At 37.4% G+C, this 15,290-nt stretch overlaps 1 protein-coding gene across 2 annotated transcripts in view; it reads left to right on the top strand.

The window, feature by feature from the left end:
- The window catches only part of BPTF (bromodomain PHD finger transcription factor), a 50,473-nt gene that overhangs the window by 20,329 nt on the left and 14,854 nt on the right, over positions 1 to 15,290 (top strand). The window contains exons 6-23 of one of the 2 annotated variants that reach the window (XM_030461886.1): positions 261 to 431; positions 564 to 739; positions 1,557 to 1,912; positions 2,204 to 2,335; positions 2,866 to 2,995; positions 3,740 to 3,875; positions 4,316 to 4,537; positions 4,839 to 7,200; positions 7,429 to 7,553; positions 7,782 to 7,910; positions 8,186 to 8,336; positions 9,120 to 9,243; positions 10,637 to 10,889; positions 11,339 to 11,500; positions 12,452 to 12,600; positions 12,858 to 12,981; positions 13,499 to 13,722; positions 14,937 to 15,159. In XM_030461886.1, coding sequence (XP_030317746.1) covers positions 261 to 431; positions 564 to 739; positions 1,557 to 1,912; positions 2,204 to 2,335; positions 2,866 to 2,995; positions 3,740 to 3,875; positions 4,316 to 4,537; positions 4,839 to 7,200; positions 7,429 to 7,553; positions 7,782 to 7,910; positions 8,186 to 8,336; positions 9,120 to 9,243; positions 10,637 to 10,889; positions 11,339 to 11,500; positions 12,452 to 12,600; positions 12,858 to 12,981; positions 13,499 to 13,722; positions 14,937 to 15,159 — 5,349 coding nt within the window. The remainder of the gene's footprint in view (positions 1 to 260; positions 432 to 563; positions 740 to 1,556; positions 1,913 to 2,203; positions 2,336 to 2,865; positions 2,996 to 3,739; positions 3,876 to 4,315; positions 4,538 to 4,838; positions 7,201 to 7,428; positions 7,554 to 7,781; positions 7,911 to 8,185; positions 8,337 to 9,119; positions 9,244 to 10,636; positions 10,890 to 11,338; positions 11,501 to 12,451; positions 12,601 to 12,857; positions 12,982 to 13,498; positions 13,723 to 14,936; positions 15,160 to 15,290) is intronic. The other variant, XM_030461887.1, reaches the window with a different exon arrangement.

The following is a 15,290-nucleotide window of genomic DNA, read 5'->3' on the forward strand; positions in this document are numbered from 1 at the left end:
ATTTATATTTCATCCAAGTATGAACTTCAGTTCCTCAGAGCTGTAAAAGTTGAAACTGCTTGAAAGAGAATAAAAATACTTTCATGGATACAGTGCTCTGGAGGGAGTCAATATTTTATGGGGATTGCTCTCCACTCAAACAAAACATGTTAATTTGATTTTTTTTTTTTTCCCCTTTTGGATGAAAAATTTAAAACTAGAAAAAAATTGCATTGATCCAACTTTAAAGAAAAACTAAAAGTGAAGTTGTTCTTTTGTAGAAGAAACTGGTGAGATGATCCCTAGCAACAGCAGCATTGCACCTGCTGCACCTCAGTCAGATGTTGAAAACAGCAACAGCAGTGAGCTGGGCTCTGGGCAGAATGACTCCCTGAAGACACCTGATGATGCTGAAAATGCAGAGAGGGGATCCCAGACTTCAGAGGACACAGGTTAATAACAACACTCCCTAACTTTTGTTTTATGCATCTTTCCTTTTTTTTAACTTCAAACTCACATGCATCAACCAAAACCATCCTTTTTAGTTTGTTTCAAAAGCTTTGGTTTTTTTTTTCCCTGTGCAGGAGAGAAATCTAATGGTGAAAGAAGTGATTCTCCAGGTGCAGGGAAGGGCACGCCGGGTTCCACACGAATGCTGACAAGATTACGAAATCCAGATAGCAAGTTGTGCCAGATGAAAAGCCAGCAGGTTGCTGCTGCAGCACATGAAGCAAATAAATTGTATAAAGAAGGCAGAGAGGTTTGTGCACGTCGTGGAAAATATCAAGAAATGTGAAAACCGTTTTAGAAAAATTATATCTGTAAAAATAAGTGATTTTGGCAGACTGTGGAGGTATTTTGACAAGTTTTAAGAATAAAATAGCAAATGGTGAAACTGTAATATCATGGGGAACTTCTTGTCCCTCCTTCTCCTCTCCTTTGCTTTTTTTTGTTTTGTGTAGAGCAGTTTCTGCAGGACAGAAGTGTTTGAATGCATTCATTGCAGTCAGTTGTCTGCCTTTTGGTTGGTGTATGCATTTTCTGTTTTGCCAACTGGTTTTCCTTGTCAGTGACCATTTAGTGTACTTAGTATTCACAAACCTCTCAGATTTGGAACTTGGTGAGGACTAATTAGACCAGTGATGTTATCTATGCCTTGTTTTCAAAGTCAAAGGTATTTGTTTGCTTAGCTACATGAGTGAATTCTGTGATTCAAGAGGGATTCACAGAAAGCTTAAGCTGAGTGAAGTTATTTTCCCAAAGCCATCTCTCTGAACTGGCATAATTCAGAGCAGCAAATCAGGTTCCTGTTTGACTTCCTGAGGAGCCTGGTTGGTGGCTTTTTTAAGTGATAAAGCTGATCTTTGGGAATATCCTAACTCGATGTACCTATATTTATTATACAAGACCACCAGTTATTTGCTTCTACAAACTGATGCAAGGTGTTTGTATTCTTTTACATATATTTTTTTCTCTTTTATTCTTTTATATATAGGCAGTCGAAGCCTAAATCATAAATAATTAAATAGAAACATTCCATACTTTAGTCTCATTAAAATCATTCTTTCTTTCCCAAGGTTCTGGTGGTCAACTCTCAAGGTGAAGTCTCTCGAATGAACACAAAGAAAGAAGTTGTGATGAAAGGAAATATCAACAATTATTTCAAGTTAGGGCAAGAGGGGAAGTATCGTGTTTATCACAACCAGTATGCCACAAATTCCTTTGCCCTGAACAAACACCAGCACAGGGAAGACCATGACAAGAGACGACACCTCTCACACAAATTCTGTCTGACTCCTGCTGGAGAATTCAAATGGAATGGGTCTGTACATGGCTCCAGAGTTCTCACCATATCCACCTTGAGGCTGACTATTATTCAGCTAGAAAACAACATCCCAGCATCATTCCTCCACCCTAACTGGGCTTCCCACAGGTAAATGATTCAATGATAAGACATAATGAATCTTGTTTTATTTTTGCTAACAGTATTGACAAGAAATGGTCTCTTGTTTGGTTTGGTTTTTTTTTCCCAAACTGGTGATTTCCAAGCACTGTGCTTCAGAATATTAAAATACTAGATGAGCTGTCTGATTTGTGATGGGTGGCTAAGAGGATTGCATGATTGAATAAAGTACTAAAATGTGGGAGGTTTTATCCTACTGTTGAATCTGTGCTATATTGGTGCATGTATATGTTTCAGGTTTTTATCTTTATTCCAATTTAGGTCTAACTGGATTAAGGCTGTTCAGATGTGCAGCAAACCCAGAGAATTTGCACTAGCTCTGGCTATATTGGAATGTGCAATCAAACCAGTTGTCATGCTGCCCATCTGGAGGGAGTCCTTGGGGCATACTAGGTAAAAATAAATAAACATTAAAATGTTTTTGAAGAATTATGTTTAAAATGAGTTAGTCATTTTGCACTTCAAGTGGGTTTTTTTTCAACCAGAAATGCTGAAAATATGTGACAAGACTTTTATATTGTCATTGCTCCTACAAAGCAAGTTTTTGTTCTTTGTCTGAGCCACAGTCTCAAAGTGATAAAAGTCTGAGAGACTATAAGAGGAAATTTCAACATACTTATTTCAGTGAAGTCTCTCTTGTCTCTCATTGTGTCACAAAACCAGAAGCAAAATGTATCTGATGTTAAACACTGTTGCAGGCAGCTGTTTGCCTTCCTGGAATAGCCCAAATAAAGCAGTGTTCCTATATGCAAGTAATGCATATAACCATTGGGGTTATGCATATAACCCTTGGTCCTAAGGCATATAACCATTGGTCTTTTCTCTTGAATTCAGATATTTAAAATCATTGAAAAGGGCAGTATATGCTGTTTGACTTCTTGTATTTGCTTACAAGATCCTGTACTTAAATCTGTATTTATTAGATTACGTAGAATGACAGCATTAGAAAGAGAAGAAAAGGAGAAAGTGAAAAAAAAAGAGAGAAAACAAGAAGAAGAAGAAACAATGCAGCAAGCTACATGGGTGAAATACACATTTCCTGTCAAACATCAAGTAAGGTTTCTTTTCATGAAAAAAAAGATTTAGCAGCAGTTGATTTCTTGCTCTTTATGTTTTCATTTTAAACCTAAAGTTGTAATCTTTGTGTTACTGCCACTGGAGTTAGGAACCATGCCCTGTGTTCAAGCACATAATCTTGGTCTCAACCACATTTGACATGTATGGTGCTCTGAGTGACACTGCCTGAGCTGACAGATGTTTGTGTGTCTGCAAAATGCAGCCTGAAGGAAGAGTTCTGGGTGGTTCCTGGAATCTTGTCACTGTGTTTGTCCCTGTCCAGTGCTGCCCTCCATCCCTACAGCCCTGCCCAGGGGAGTTAGCCTGGCTGCCTTTGCTATGGAAGGTTAAATAATATGATTGGGAACAACCATAGAAACCTCTTGCTGTTCACCTAGAGCAGATACTAAATACTTCTGCTGGAGTGGATTTTTTTTGCTCTGAATTTATTTGTTCCAACAAAAATACAGATTGATTCAAAAGCCTGTATGATCATTCAGTTTCTTGGGTAAATAGATTCTCCCTGTTACATGAAGTAAATGTGGCTTTTAGATGTTACTGGGATGGACTCCATTATCAACAGATACATATTTAATTTCAGGTAGTATGTTATCTCACAATTGCACCCCAACTTCATTGAAAAAATCTGTTTTAAAAACCACCTGAGTTTTTAAGTGGATATATAACTTAGTAATGCAGCAAATAGTACCATTAAACTACTGTTTTAAAAATATTTAACAGGTTTGGAAGCAGAAAGGAGAAGAATACAGAGTAACAGGATATGGTGGCTGGAGCTGGATTAGTAAAACACATGTCCACCGGTTTATGCCCAAACTCCCTGGCAATACCAATGCAAATTACAGGAAGTTGCTACCAAGTAAGTGTTTGCATTGCTTCCTTTTTTTTTTTTTTTTAATTTTTTGGATATGATGTTTCCCATGTAGATTTTGTGGCTTTTTGCTCGTAATAGTCTGGGTTTTCAGAAAATGGTTATCTAGTTTCCAGGCAAATTGAGATGTTTTTTGCTCTGGGATGTTGTGTTTTGGTTTTTTTTAAGAAAAACTTAACATGGACTCCTGAAAAAATAAAGTAAACAAACACTTTTATCTCTGGGATTTTAGATATTTTTAAATTCCATGTTACACTAAGCTTCATCTATGATGTAACCATTGTATGCTTAATTCTATTTGGAATTTCATTATTCATATTTTCAGTATGTGTGAGTGATTTCAGAGGTAAACAAACATACCTGAAAATGTAGCAGAGTATAACAAAACTTTCTGAATAATTGAAACCATTTAATTGATTTGTTAATAGCAAAGAGTGAAGATGAAAAATGCAACTTGGATAAACGAAAAGGTCCAAGTAAGGTGAAAACAGAGAAAGACAGAACAAAGGATTCTCATGATCTGCAAGCTAAAGACAAAGCAGATGATTCAGAAACCTTGGAGAAAGTGCAAGTGAAAGAAGAGAAGTCCTGTGAAGAAAAAGTAGAAGTTGATACAGTTTCTGAAAACTCAGATCATGCAAAAGACAAAGGTGATATATTTAAGTTACTGTAATGCTGGTTATTTATTGCAACATTGCATGTGTAAAAGCATGGGACCTCTGAAATAACTGCTGAAAAACTGTGTAACAGATTTTGTCAAGACCTTGGAAAATGTCTCAGTTAAATGATTGCCTATCATCCCTTGTAGTGTTTGAAATTTTTGTTCCCTTTTTCTTGAAATCTACAAATGTGCTGGAAACTCCATTTGTTTCTTAGTATGTAAAGTAAAAAACCAGTTTGGTATTCATTGTTAGGAGACTTTACTGATTTGGGGTTATTTCTTCTTCACAGCAGAAAAAGGAATCGATGGTGAAAATGACAAAGTCATCAAGGAAGAACCTATGGATGTAGATGATGAGAAAACTGAACCCTCTGGAAAAGATGAGGAAAGTCACTGTAAGAGGGATATAATCAATGTCAGCGAGGGGTTTCATTTAAGGACTTGCTACAAAAGGAAAGTGAAATCATCCAAATTAGATGGACTGCTTGAGAGGAGAATAAAACAGTTTACACTGGAAGAAAAGCAACGTCTGGAAAGGATGAAACTGGAGGCTAGTGCTAAAACAGGAGGCATTCCATCTGTAAGCCCCCAGAAGAACATAGATGAGCTACAAATGAGAAAAATAAAAGAAGGCAGCCAGTTTGATATGTCTTCCCAAGATCAAAGCTGTATTTCAAGTAAGACCCAAACTGAAGATGCAGAACAGGACTGCTTGCCCATCAGCAGCATCTCTTGTACCAAACCCAGTGAGCCCTCTTTGCCTTTGACAGACAAGCTGTCAAAAAGAGAAGGCCAGCTACTGGATGAAGACTCACCTCAGTCCTCTGAAGGGGAAAGCTCCATTCACAATGATAGTAAAGAAAGCAACCCTGATCCTATGACTGCTGATGGACAAGAGGCTCTTGAAGAGCCTGAGAATTCATTTGTGGATGGCTTGAAACACACAAATACAGAATGGGATGGTTCAGGAACGAGCCACAAAACTTTAAAACAAAAACTACCTACTGCCAGAGAAAACTTAGAGCCAGTGGTAACTGAAAGCACCTGTAGAAAAGACACTCTGGGTACTCTTGAAAAACCAGATTCAGAAGGGAATGCTGAACAGCAGAGCAAAGATCCAGAAAACAATTGTATGCTAAAAAGCCATATTGAACCAACATCCTCTCAAGAAAGTGAAATGGAGGAAGACATTGCTCCAGGAAAAACTGAAAATAAATCTGAAAACAAGAGTATAATTCCCCAGAAGTCAGTTAGTAAAGATCTAGAACCATTTACAACAGAGCTAACGTCAGAAACAAACCTTGAAAGTCAATCTCAGGAAGACATGGAGAAGGTAGAAGCTGATGAGGATTTACTGAGCTCTAAACTGACTGAGGCTAATGGTCAAAAGAAAGGTCAGGACACCAGTACTGTAAGCAAATACCTTGATCAGACAAATCTAAATAGTGTTACTGACAAAAAGAATAATAAGGATGAAGAAACTGAGACAAACTTAGAAAAATCAGCATTTCAAATTAATGGAAAAGACAGTGACAATAAATTGTTATCAAATGATGACTGTTTAGGTAAGGATACCTGTGAAGCTAAGACAGGGGGTGATATTGAACCCAAAGTTAATAATATTAATAAATCCATTCCAGAACATGAAATAAAACCATTGACTTTCAAGGAATCTTCAGTAAAGCCATTCATGAATGGTGACATCATGGTAGAGGACACAAAGGACAAAAATAATGTGGACCCAAAGTCACATCTGCAGAGTTCACCGGAGTTTGAATCAGGAGAGGATCTTCAGCCAGCAAATGAGGTTCCTGAGTATGTGCAAACAGCTGAAGAAAAGCAGCTTTCTCCTGAGAGATCTGCATTTGTTGGCACCACTTCTACACCTGCACATGGTATTTGTAAAGAAAATAATCTGAATAGTGAAACAGAATCCATGGAAACTGAAGTAATTGAGGATAAGAAGGCTGCTCCATCACCTGTAACCTCATGTGAGGAATCTAGCTTGAGTAGTGACTTTGCTGATCAGAACGGTGTACAGACATATAAAGTGGAAAATATTAATGGAGAAAATAAGATTAAAACTGTTATTACTGAAGTGACTACCACGACATCCACCGTGTCAACAGAATCCAAAACTGTGTTTAAAGTTGCAGAAACTGTAGCTTCTACTGATGAGAAAACAACAGTGGTGTCATCTACAGAAAATTGTGCCATATCCACTGTAACTACCACAACTACTGTAACCAAACTTACCACTCCAGCTACAGACAGTAATGTTGATGTCATTTCTGTACAAGAGCACAGTAAAACAGTGGTTACAACAACAGTAACCGATTCCCTGACCACCCCAGAAGGCACATTGGTGACTTCCATGACTGTCAGCAAAGAGTATTCTACTAAAGACAAAGTGAAGCTGATGAAATTTGCAAGACCCAAAAAAACTCGTTCTGGAACTGCCTTACCATCTTATAGAAAATTTGTCACCAAAAGCAGTAAAAAAAGCATCTTTGTTTTACCCAACGATGACTTAAAAAAGCTGGCCAGAAAAGGAGGGATCAGAGAAGTTCCTTATTTCAATTACAATGCAAAACCTGCCTTGGATATCTGGCCATATCCATCCCCAAGGCCAACTTTTGGGATCACTTGGAGGTACATACTTTACATTTTTGAGAAGTTTAGAATGGAATTAAATTAATTGGATTTTAAAAATACAAGTGATACACATGTTTGTGTCCAAACATGCAAAATTTGCCATCTATTATTTAATTACTTTTCTTTGTTCAGCAAAGATAGAATGGAAAACCTTTGTCCCTTTCCTTTAGTTAGGTGTTTTAAATATGTTTTTATTTTAAAATCTAATGAATATTTTATTGTTAGGTACCGACTACAAACAGTGAAATCCTTGGCTGGAGTGAGCCTGATGTTGAGGTTGTTGTGGGCATGTCTCAAATGGGATGATATGGCAGCCAAAGCTCCACCTGGGGGAGGAACTACACGTACAGGTATTATTTTTTTACATTTCTATGTTTCTTAAATGCAAAAGCCCTTGCTCTTAATTTTGAGTTTAAATTGCAGGCATTTCTGTAAAGTCTTGGTGCTAGCTATAGCATTTGAATTTCTTTTAGTCAACACTTTGTACTGGTTGCTGTTTCTTGAGTAAACTGGGTTGATCAGAGATTTAGCTTATATTTGTTTTCTCTTATTAATGTATTGGGACTGGTTTGTTGTAGAAACATCTGAAACTGAAATTACAACAACAGAAATAATCAAGAGAAGAGATGTTGGTCCCTATGGAATCCGGTCAGAGTACTGTATAAGAAAAATTATTTGTCCCATTGGTGTACCAGAGGCTCCAAAAGGTATGTTTGTTAATGCATTTTCCCCTTCCCATAAGCTCCTACAGAAATTAAGGTAACTGAATTTTTATATTAATTCAGACCATCAAAGGAGCACATCTAGTTCTTCATTCACCCATTTGAAACAAATGATACTTTGAACAAACTGACATGTTTTATCTGGAGCTGAAAGGCCTTTCTGCTTCTAAAATAAGACTGAGACACCAGATCTTGGTTTGCAGTTTAATTTTGTTTTATTCTTGAGCTTAATGTGTGTGTGCTTTGACTGTTCTCTAAAGAAACTCCAACACCCCAGAGGAAGGGACTGCGATCAAGTGCACTGAGGCCAAAAAGGCCAGAAACACCCAAGCAAACAGGCCCTGTTATAATTGAGAGTTGGGTAGCAGAGGAGGAATTGGAACTGTGGGAGATCAGGGCATTTGCTGAAAGGTAAATGAACTCTTAAAGGAAGCATCTTTAATTTGTGTGTGTGTTTTAAATGAAAGTTGCCACTAGAAAACCCAGACTTGGGTACTGCAATCAGTAACAGCAGATCTGTGCTGCATTTGTGGCTGCTCTGTCTTTTGATAGCAACAGCTAAACTTGATGTTATAATGCTGAACTATTTGCTGTTACCAAAACTAATTACTCATATCTTAAAGATTTTTTTAGAAGGAATATATTAATTTTTTTCCATGCTTATGAACCTAATCCTTGTTGTATGCTAAAAGGCTATTACTCTAATGCACAGAAAGGCTTTAGGCTACTTCTGACATGACTTCTTTAAAGAGTATGTGTTTAAATACTTACATAATACAAACAAAATGAATGTGTACAAGTCAAGCAAAGTTAAATTCAGCCTAAAAATATTCAACTCATAAAATGAGTATTTTCAGTATTGCATGCCTAGAGTGGGAACATTTTTTAGTCTATTGGGAAGTATTGTTTTCAATTAATGATATTACATAGATTGTTTACAATATCAGGTGAAATTGTAAATTCTAGTTTTGATTAGTAGTTCCCTCTAAGGTGTTCAGCATCAGAATATTCCAGGGATGTTGCATGCAGCTTCAGTAGTTTATTTCAAAATACTTCTAAAGCCACGACCAGCTTTTCAGCAATATTCAGTCTTGATGTCTGTTCTTCTAAGAGCAATTAAACTGGATAAAATGAGATCCAATGTGATGGGTTTTATGTGGTGGTATAACTTACTTTTGGTTGTGTCTTTGGCAGGGTGGAGAAGGAAAAGGCACAGGCAGTTGAACAACAGGCTAAGGTTAGTGAACAGAAGAAGGCAGAGGAATTCAAGGCCCAATTGGAGGCTCAACTAAAACACCAACGATTGGCTGCCCAGCAGGTGGGGGAGCTCTTGGTAGTCCCACCTGTCAGCAACTATGCACTGGTAGTCTACATGCATTAGAAATGGGAAACAGTTTATCCTGTCTTAAACCATTTTTCAAATAGTTTCCACTTCTTGTGCACACTAAGCCATCAAACAGTGCTGCTCCTACTGTGTACATTTGTTATTTTAAAACAGGGTTAAGCCAGAGATTTGTTTTGGATGCCCTTTTTGTTCTCCCACCTAATCTGTAACACTTAAAAAAGTTTTAGTTTGTTTCAATCTTAAAAGAAGGCTGAGAAGCTTCAATCTCCAGGTAAGGTCAGCAGTGTTCTGTGGTGTCATGGAAAGCTGCCTTGGCACGTCGTAGACTTGGAAATACAACTGTATTTGTTCTTTGTGCTTCAATGACACTGAATCTTTTGATTTTTATCCTATCTGAAGTTGGCTAAATGAAGTCCAATATATATATATATGTATTTATAGATGTGTGTGTATGTGTATATATAAATATATGCAATTAGGAAACCCAGTGCCATGTTGGTATTTCACATACATTATTAATAATAATGCTTTTTTCCAACTTACTCCTTTTTCTTTTCACCTTCCATGACCAAAATACATTACCAGTAAATGAGTATTTCTGATTCATGGGCACTACCTCAATATAATGCTAACCAGTCACTGAATTTTCAATTAGTAAATAGAGAGATCATTCCAGTAACATGGGGGAGAATGTTAGATTACTTGGAGCTGTAGAAAAGCTTAATGATACTATCCCTTGACTAAGTGGCTCCCTAAATTAAATGTACCTTCTTGACAGCTACAGCACAGAAGGTTGCTGGGTAAGGTAAGGGATTTTTGAACCTAATCTTTTTAAGCAAGCTGTAAGCTAGAGGTACAGTTAAAAGAATAATTTAAATAATTAGATTCTTAGTGTTGAAATAGAATGATGCTGTCTTTTTGTTTTCTGTAACTGGGAGGATCTCATTGCAGGGAGCTCTAAACTTTAGGAGTGCAAGTAATAAACTGTGTTAGTGTACCACTCACTGGCATAGATGCAGGCTGTATGCACATGGCCAAAGCCACATACACATGGGTAATTTTCAGAGGCTTTCCAAGCTGAGTCTATAAATTTTCTTTAAAATAAAATGTGGAGTGAAATTAACATCAGTTGAGGATTTTAATGATGCCATAAAAGAACTTTTCTGGCTGTGTATCAGCAGAGTTGTAGTTCTACAGGTCAAGGAGTCTTTGGCAAACAGCCTATTCTTTGGTTCTTTACAGCTTGAGCTGAAATCCTACCAGAGTCCTTTATTTTTTTTCAATACTGGGAAGAGACAGCATTTATGTTACAAACTCTGAGAATGCTAATTATCCCTTCCTTTTCAATTTCTTCTGAATTCTGTAGAAACGTCTGGAGCAGCAGAAGCAGATCCCTGCTGCAGGTGTGGCCCCTGCTGTCACTACAACCAGCAGCACTACAACTACTGTCTCAACACCACAGAAAGTTGTGGTAGGGCCTTTACCTGGCCCAGTCCCCACTGGAACCAAAGTAGTACTTACTACAAAAGTGGGTTCTCCAGCTACAGTAACATTCCAACAAAACAAGAATTTCCATCAGACTTTTGCTACTTGGGTTAAACAAGGCCAGTCTTCAACAGGTAAGGAGCCATTCACCATGGGAACAACATATGCTGGAGCTCATCTTATATTCAGCACCTACATCTTCATCTTCTATTCAGCACTTACATCTTCTCCAGAATGTATAGCATCATTATATTTCTTGTTATCTGTGCTCTCTAAGTCAGCAAGACACTTCTGAGATTATAACTGTCTAGTTTTTCTTTGCCCAGACTTGCTTGGCAGTCTCATTTCTGACCTGTCTCATTTATTATTGACAGTTACTGTACTATTAATCACTGATAATGAAAGCATTCCATGCTGTTTCCAAAAAAAAAAAAAAAAGAACCTTTACCACAGAAAGCATGATGCATTCAAAAAGAATTGTACAAATAATCCTATACTTTGCTGTTTCATTCTTGAAAATAGTCATTTCATTGGCTAATTAATTATTCTGCTCTAAAACTGACTGTTCTGTGTGCCTCAATAGCCACTAGCACAGCTGCCACTTCAGCCACAACCATTGCCAGCACAGGGCAGACCTTCCAGATCTCAGGCAGTCCAGTAACGATGGCAGGGAAAGTGATAACTAAGCTGCCACTCCCTGCAAACAGCAAGATTGTTGCCGTCAATGTGCCATCAACTCAAGGAGGTAGGGGAAAGGGAACTGAATGACCAATGTTATTCCAGCCTGCTGTTTCATTCTCCATTGACACCATTTTCCCAGTGAAGTAAACTTGTGACTTGGAAGGGGGAAGAGCATTTATAAACACACAAGTTTCTGGAGCTTGTTCCCCCTATATTGCATATTTGTGTCTGTAAGGGAAAAATGCAAGGTTTTTTGCCTGTAAATTAGTCCATTTTCATAGTGCAAAATTAGAAGCTTTATTTTTAGCAATGTGGAATAAAGCATGCTCTTTTTTTTGTTGTTGTTGTCTAAGTTATACATCAACAAACAGCTTCATTCACAAAAAAGCTGCTGTTCTTAGGTAATGATGCCTGCATCTGCTTTTCACTAATGAGCAAGAGTTTGGCTCCAAACTGAGATTAACATTTTTTCTTCTTGTTTCAAGAAGAGGACTTGATACTTAGAGATGTGTGAATGCATATTGAACAGAAAACCTTGATTCTGTCTCCATTATACTTAACATCTGAGGAAATTATGAAGGCTACCAGTTTGTATTGAAATTTCATAGGCTACAGGAAAAGCATTACCCATTTTCTTCAGCATCATAAGCTTGTAGGTGAAAGGTGTTAAAAATGTTTTCCTAAATTTTAAATTAATCAGATTATAGCTTTTAATGGTTGTATAATGTTATTTTGTGGCACCCTGTCAATCCAACAGCTTATTTGCAGTTATCATCAAACTGATCTCTGTGAGGATTCACTTTTATATCAGTCTTTTCTAAAATACCTTTTTCTTAACTTAAAATGTAGTTGGACTATTGGCAATGCATAATGCTGCTTCTTTTTACAATATAACAAAGGTTCTCCCAAGAAATGTTGAAAGATGTTCTGAAGACTGATTTCTAGATGCCATCCTGGAGTTTCACTTACTTCTCTTGCTGCCAGTTAATGGATTCTCCCATCTTTCTTTAATTAGGTGTTGTTCAAGTTCAGCAAAAGGTGTTGGGTATCATTCCATCAACTACAGGTGCAAGTCAGACATATACTTCATTCCAGCCAAGGACAGCAACTGTAACCATTAGGCCAAATACCACAGGGACATTAGGAACAACAAGCACTTCACAAGTAAGATGTTTTTTGACTATTTAATGCAAAAAATAGGGGTGCATTTATTTATTGGTTTAAGTTATTGGCAGTTTTAACTTCTGTCTCATCACTTCTCAATGCTTTTGGCTCATCCCTTAGCAATGTGGGCATGGATTAAAAAATACTGGATCTGCTTGCATCTTTTCTTTTTTAATACATTAAAAAAACCCCACAACTTCAACACAGTATCTTTTTTTTTTAAAGTTTACATATGTTCTCCATTTTGATGTCTGTAGGTAGTGCAAGGGACACCACTCCGTCCTGGGATGACAGTGATAAGGACACCACTCCAGCAGTCATCCCTTGGGAAAACCATCATCAGAACACCTCTAGTGGTGCAACAAGGTATTCTTCCAGCCAGTAGGTTCATTTTAATACTTAAATCTCCAGTGTGAAATCCATGGTTTGTTTCTTCATAAATGTTATCTGTATCATATGTCCCAGTGCAAAAATACTTCATTTCCATGCCTGACTTCTAACAAGTGCCTCTTATGGCTTTGAATGTGTTGGTTGCAGGTTTTTGTCAGTGTTGTTTTTGTCATTGATGCTTGGAAATCTAGTGCTTATTTTAAAGTGCATTCATTTGAAAAGAAACAAATTTAGAAAAATTGTGCTTTGAGAACTTTTTTTTTAAGCCAACCTAAGTGTTTGAAGCACTCTGTAAGTATGTGAATTGAATTAAAATAGAAAACATTTTGTAGGCATTTTTCAGTAAATCACACTGGTGATTTGGAAAGAAATTTTATGTGCAAACTGCAGTGTTTGATTCTCTTTGTCTGATTATACACTACTGCAGGTGGCTGTGACTTGAAGGTTTGCTGTGCTTGTGGTTAAAATATTGGAAATGTGTTTCTGATCAGAAATCATTCTCTTACAGGTCAGACACAGCAAGTGGTGACTCAAATAATCAGGGGTCAGCCTGTCTCCACAGCAGTTTCTAGTACCAGCACAGCCTCTTCCAGTGCTGGACAAAAGACTGTCACAAGTCCTGGAACACCTCCTCAGCAAATGCAGCCACAAACCCCATCACAGCCCCCTCGCCCACAGCAGGGGCAAGTGAAGCTGACTATGGCCCAGCTCACACAACTAACACAAGGACAGGTAATCTATCTTACAGCCTCTGGGCATGAAAATGTGCTCATGCTTGTAACTTACTAAGCCTTTGGGTTTCATTTAGGGTGACTATTAACATAATTACAAACTGAAAGAAGTTTAAATAGTATAACAAAAATATTAAGTATCTCTTCCTATTGGATTTTCCAGTCATGTAACTAAAACCAGGGAAGTTTAGCAGAACTGAAAAAGTCTTTGCATTCATAGCAGTAAGGGACATAGTTATTTTGCACAGCCTGTTTTGTGGACCTTCAGAACATGATGTTTGGTCCTTATCTTTTGGGTTTTTTTGCAAAGATTCGGTTTTCATTCATGTTATTTATTTGGCAACAAGCAGCCCCCACAATAATTTATATGTATTATTCTTAATTTGAAGAATAGGTACTGTGGTAACCCCCAGAAGTCTATTTTTACCTTGTGCTTAACTCTAAATTTATTTTTTTGCCAACAGACATTCATGATCTAGGCAGAAGCTGCAAGAACTTTCTCTGCTTCCAGATCTAGATACTCTAGTTTTTCCTCTGACTCTGGATAACATGGAACAAGTCTGAGAGTTCATTTCCACACCAAAATACACAGAAGGATTTTTGTGTAGAGACCTTATTCTGCTCTGTGGGTTCACAAAATGTGGAGTTCTGCATGTAGGTGGTGGGACAGTATCCTGCTTTCTCCATCACTGAACTGAGAGTGATGTCTTGAGCTGCCTAAATGTCAGCTTAAGCACCAAAAATTCACAGTACATTACAGACAGAGCAGTCAGGCATGAGAGCTCATAGCTGGGTAGGATCTGTTACATGCTTTCAGAATGTTTTCAATGCAGAGAACTTTTAAACAAATTGTCAGAGTTATTTTTGAGAAAGTAATTAATAGTATGTCTAAAATTATTCATGCTCTGTATTGCTTGGAAATTCTAGGAACAAAGATGTCCCATTGCAGCTGCTTTCAAGCTAGGGTTCTTGCCAATATTTGGATGAAAATATGTGGAAAAAAATTCCAACCCAATAAGCTGTTGATGATAAAATTGTTGTAAGAATATTTTAGTATTTCATGATCTAAGGTGCTTGCTTTGGATTTTAGGAATACAGTATGTGGTAGAAGTATTGAATTCTGAAATCCAAAATCCTAATTCTTCTGATTTTCAGCAAAATCTGTCTTAAGAATTATATCACTAAGCATCAGTATTTTTATTTTTATTTTTTCAGGGTGGCAGCCAAGGATTAACTGTGGTAATTCAGGGACAAGGTCAAACTACTGGTCAATTACAATTAATTCCTCAGGGTGTGACTGTAATACCTGGTCCAGGACAACAGCTTATGCAAGCAGCAATGCCAAATGGTACAATTCAGAGATTTCTTTTCACCCCACTACCAGCAGCTGCTACTACAGCTAGCACAACTACAACAACAGTTTCCACTTCAACCTCGGGTAAGCATTGTTCTCTTCAGCAGAAAAAAATGCTCCCATTTCAGTTGCATGGGAGTTTTTATGCAGTTGGAGATGGTCTCTTACTGCAGTAGGTTTGTTGGCAGTGTATTATGAGCTTAGAAATCTCTTGA

Source organism: Calypte anna, chromosome 18 (genome assembly GCF_003957555.1).
Source record: "Calypte anna isolate BGI_N300 chromosome 18, bCalAnn1_v1.p, whole genome shotgun sequence".
Classification (NCBI taxonomy): Eukaryota; Metazoa; Chordata; class Aves; order Apodiformes; family Trochilidae; genus Calypte; species Calypte anna.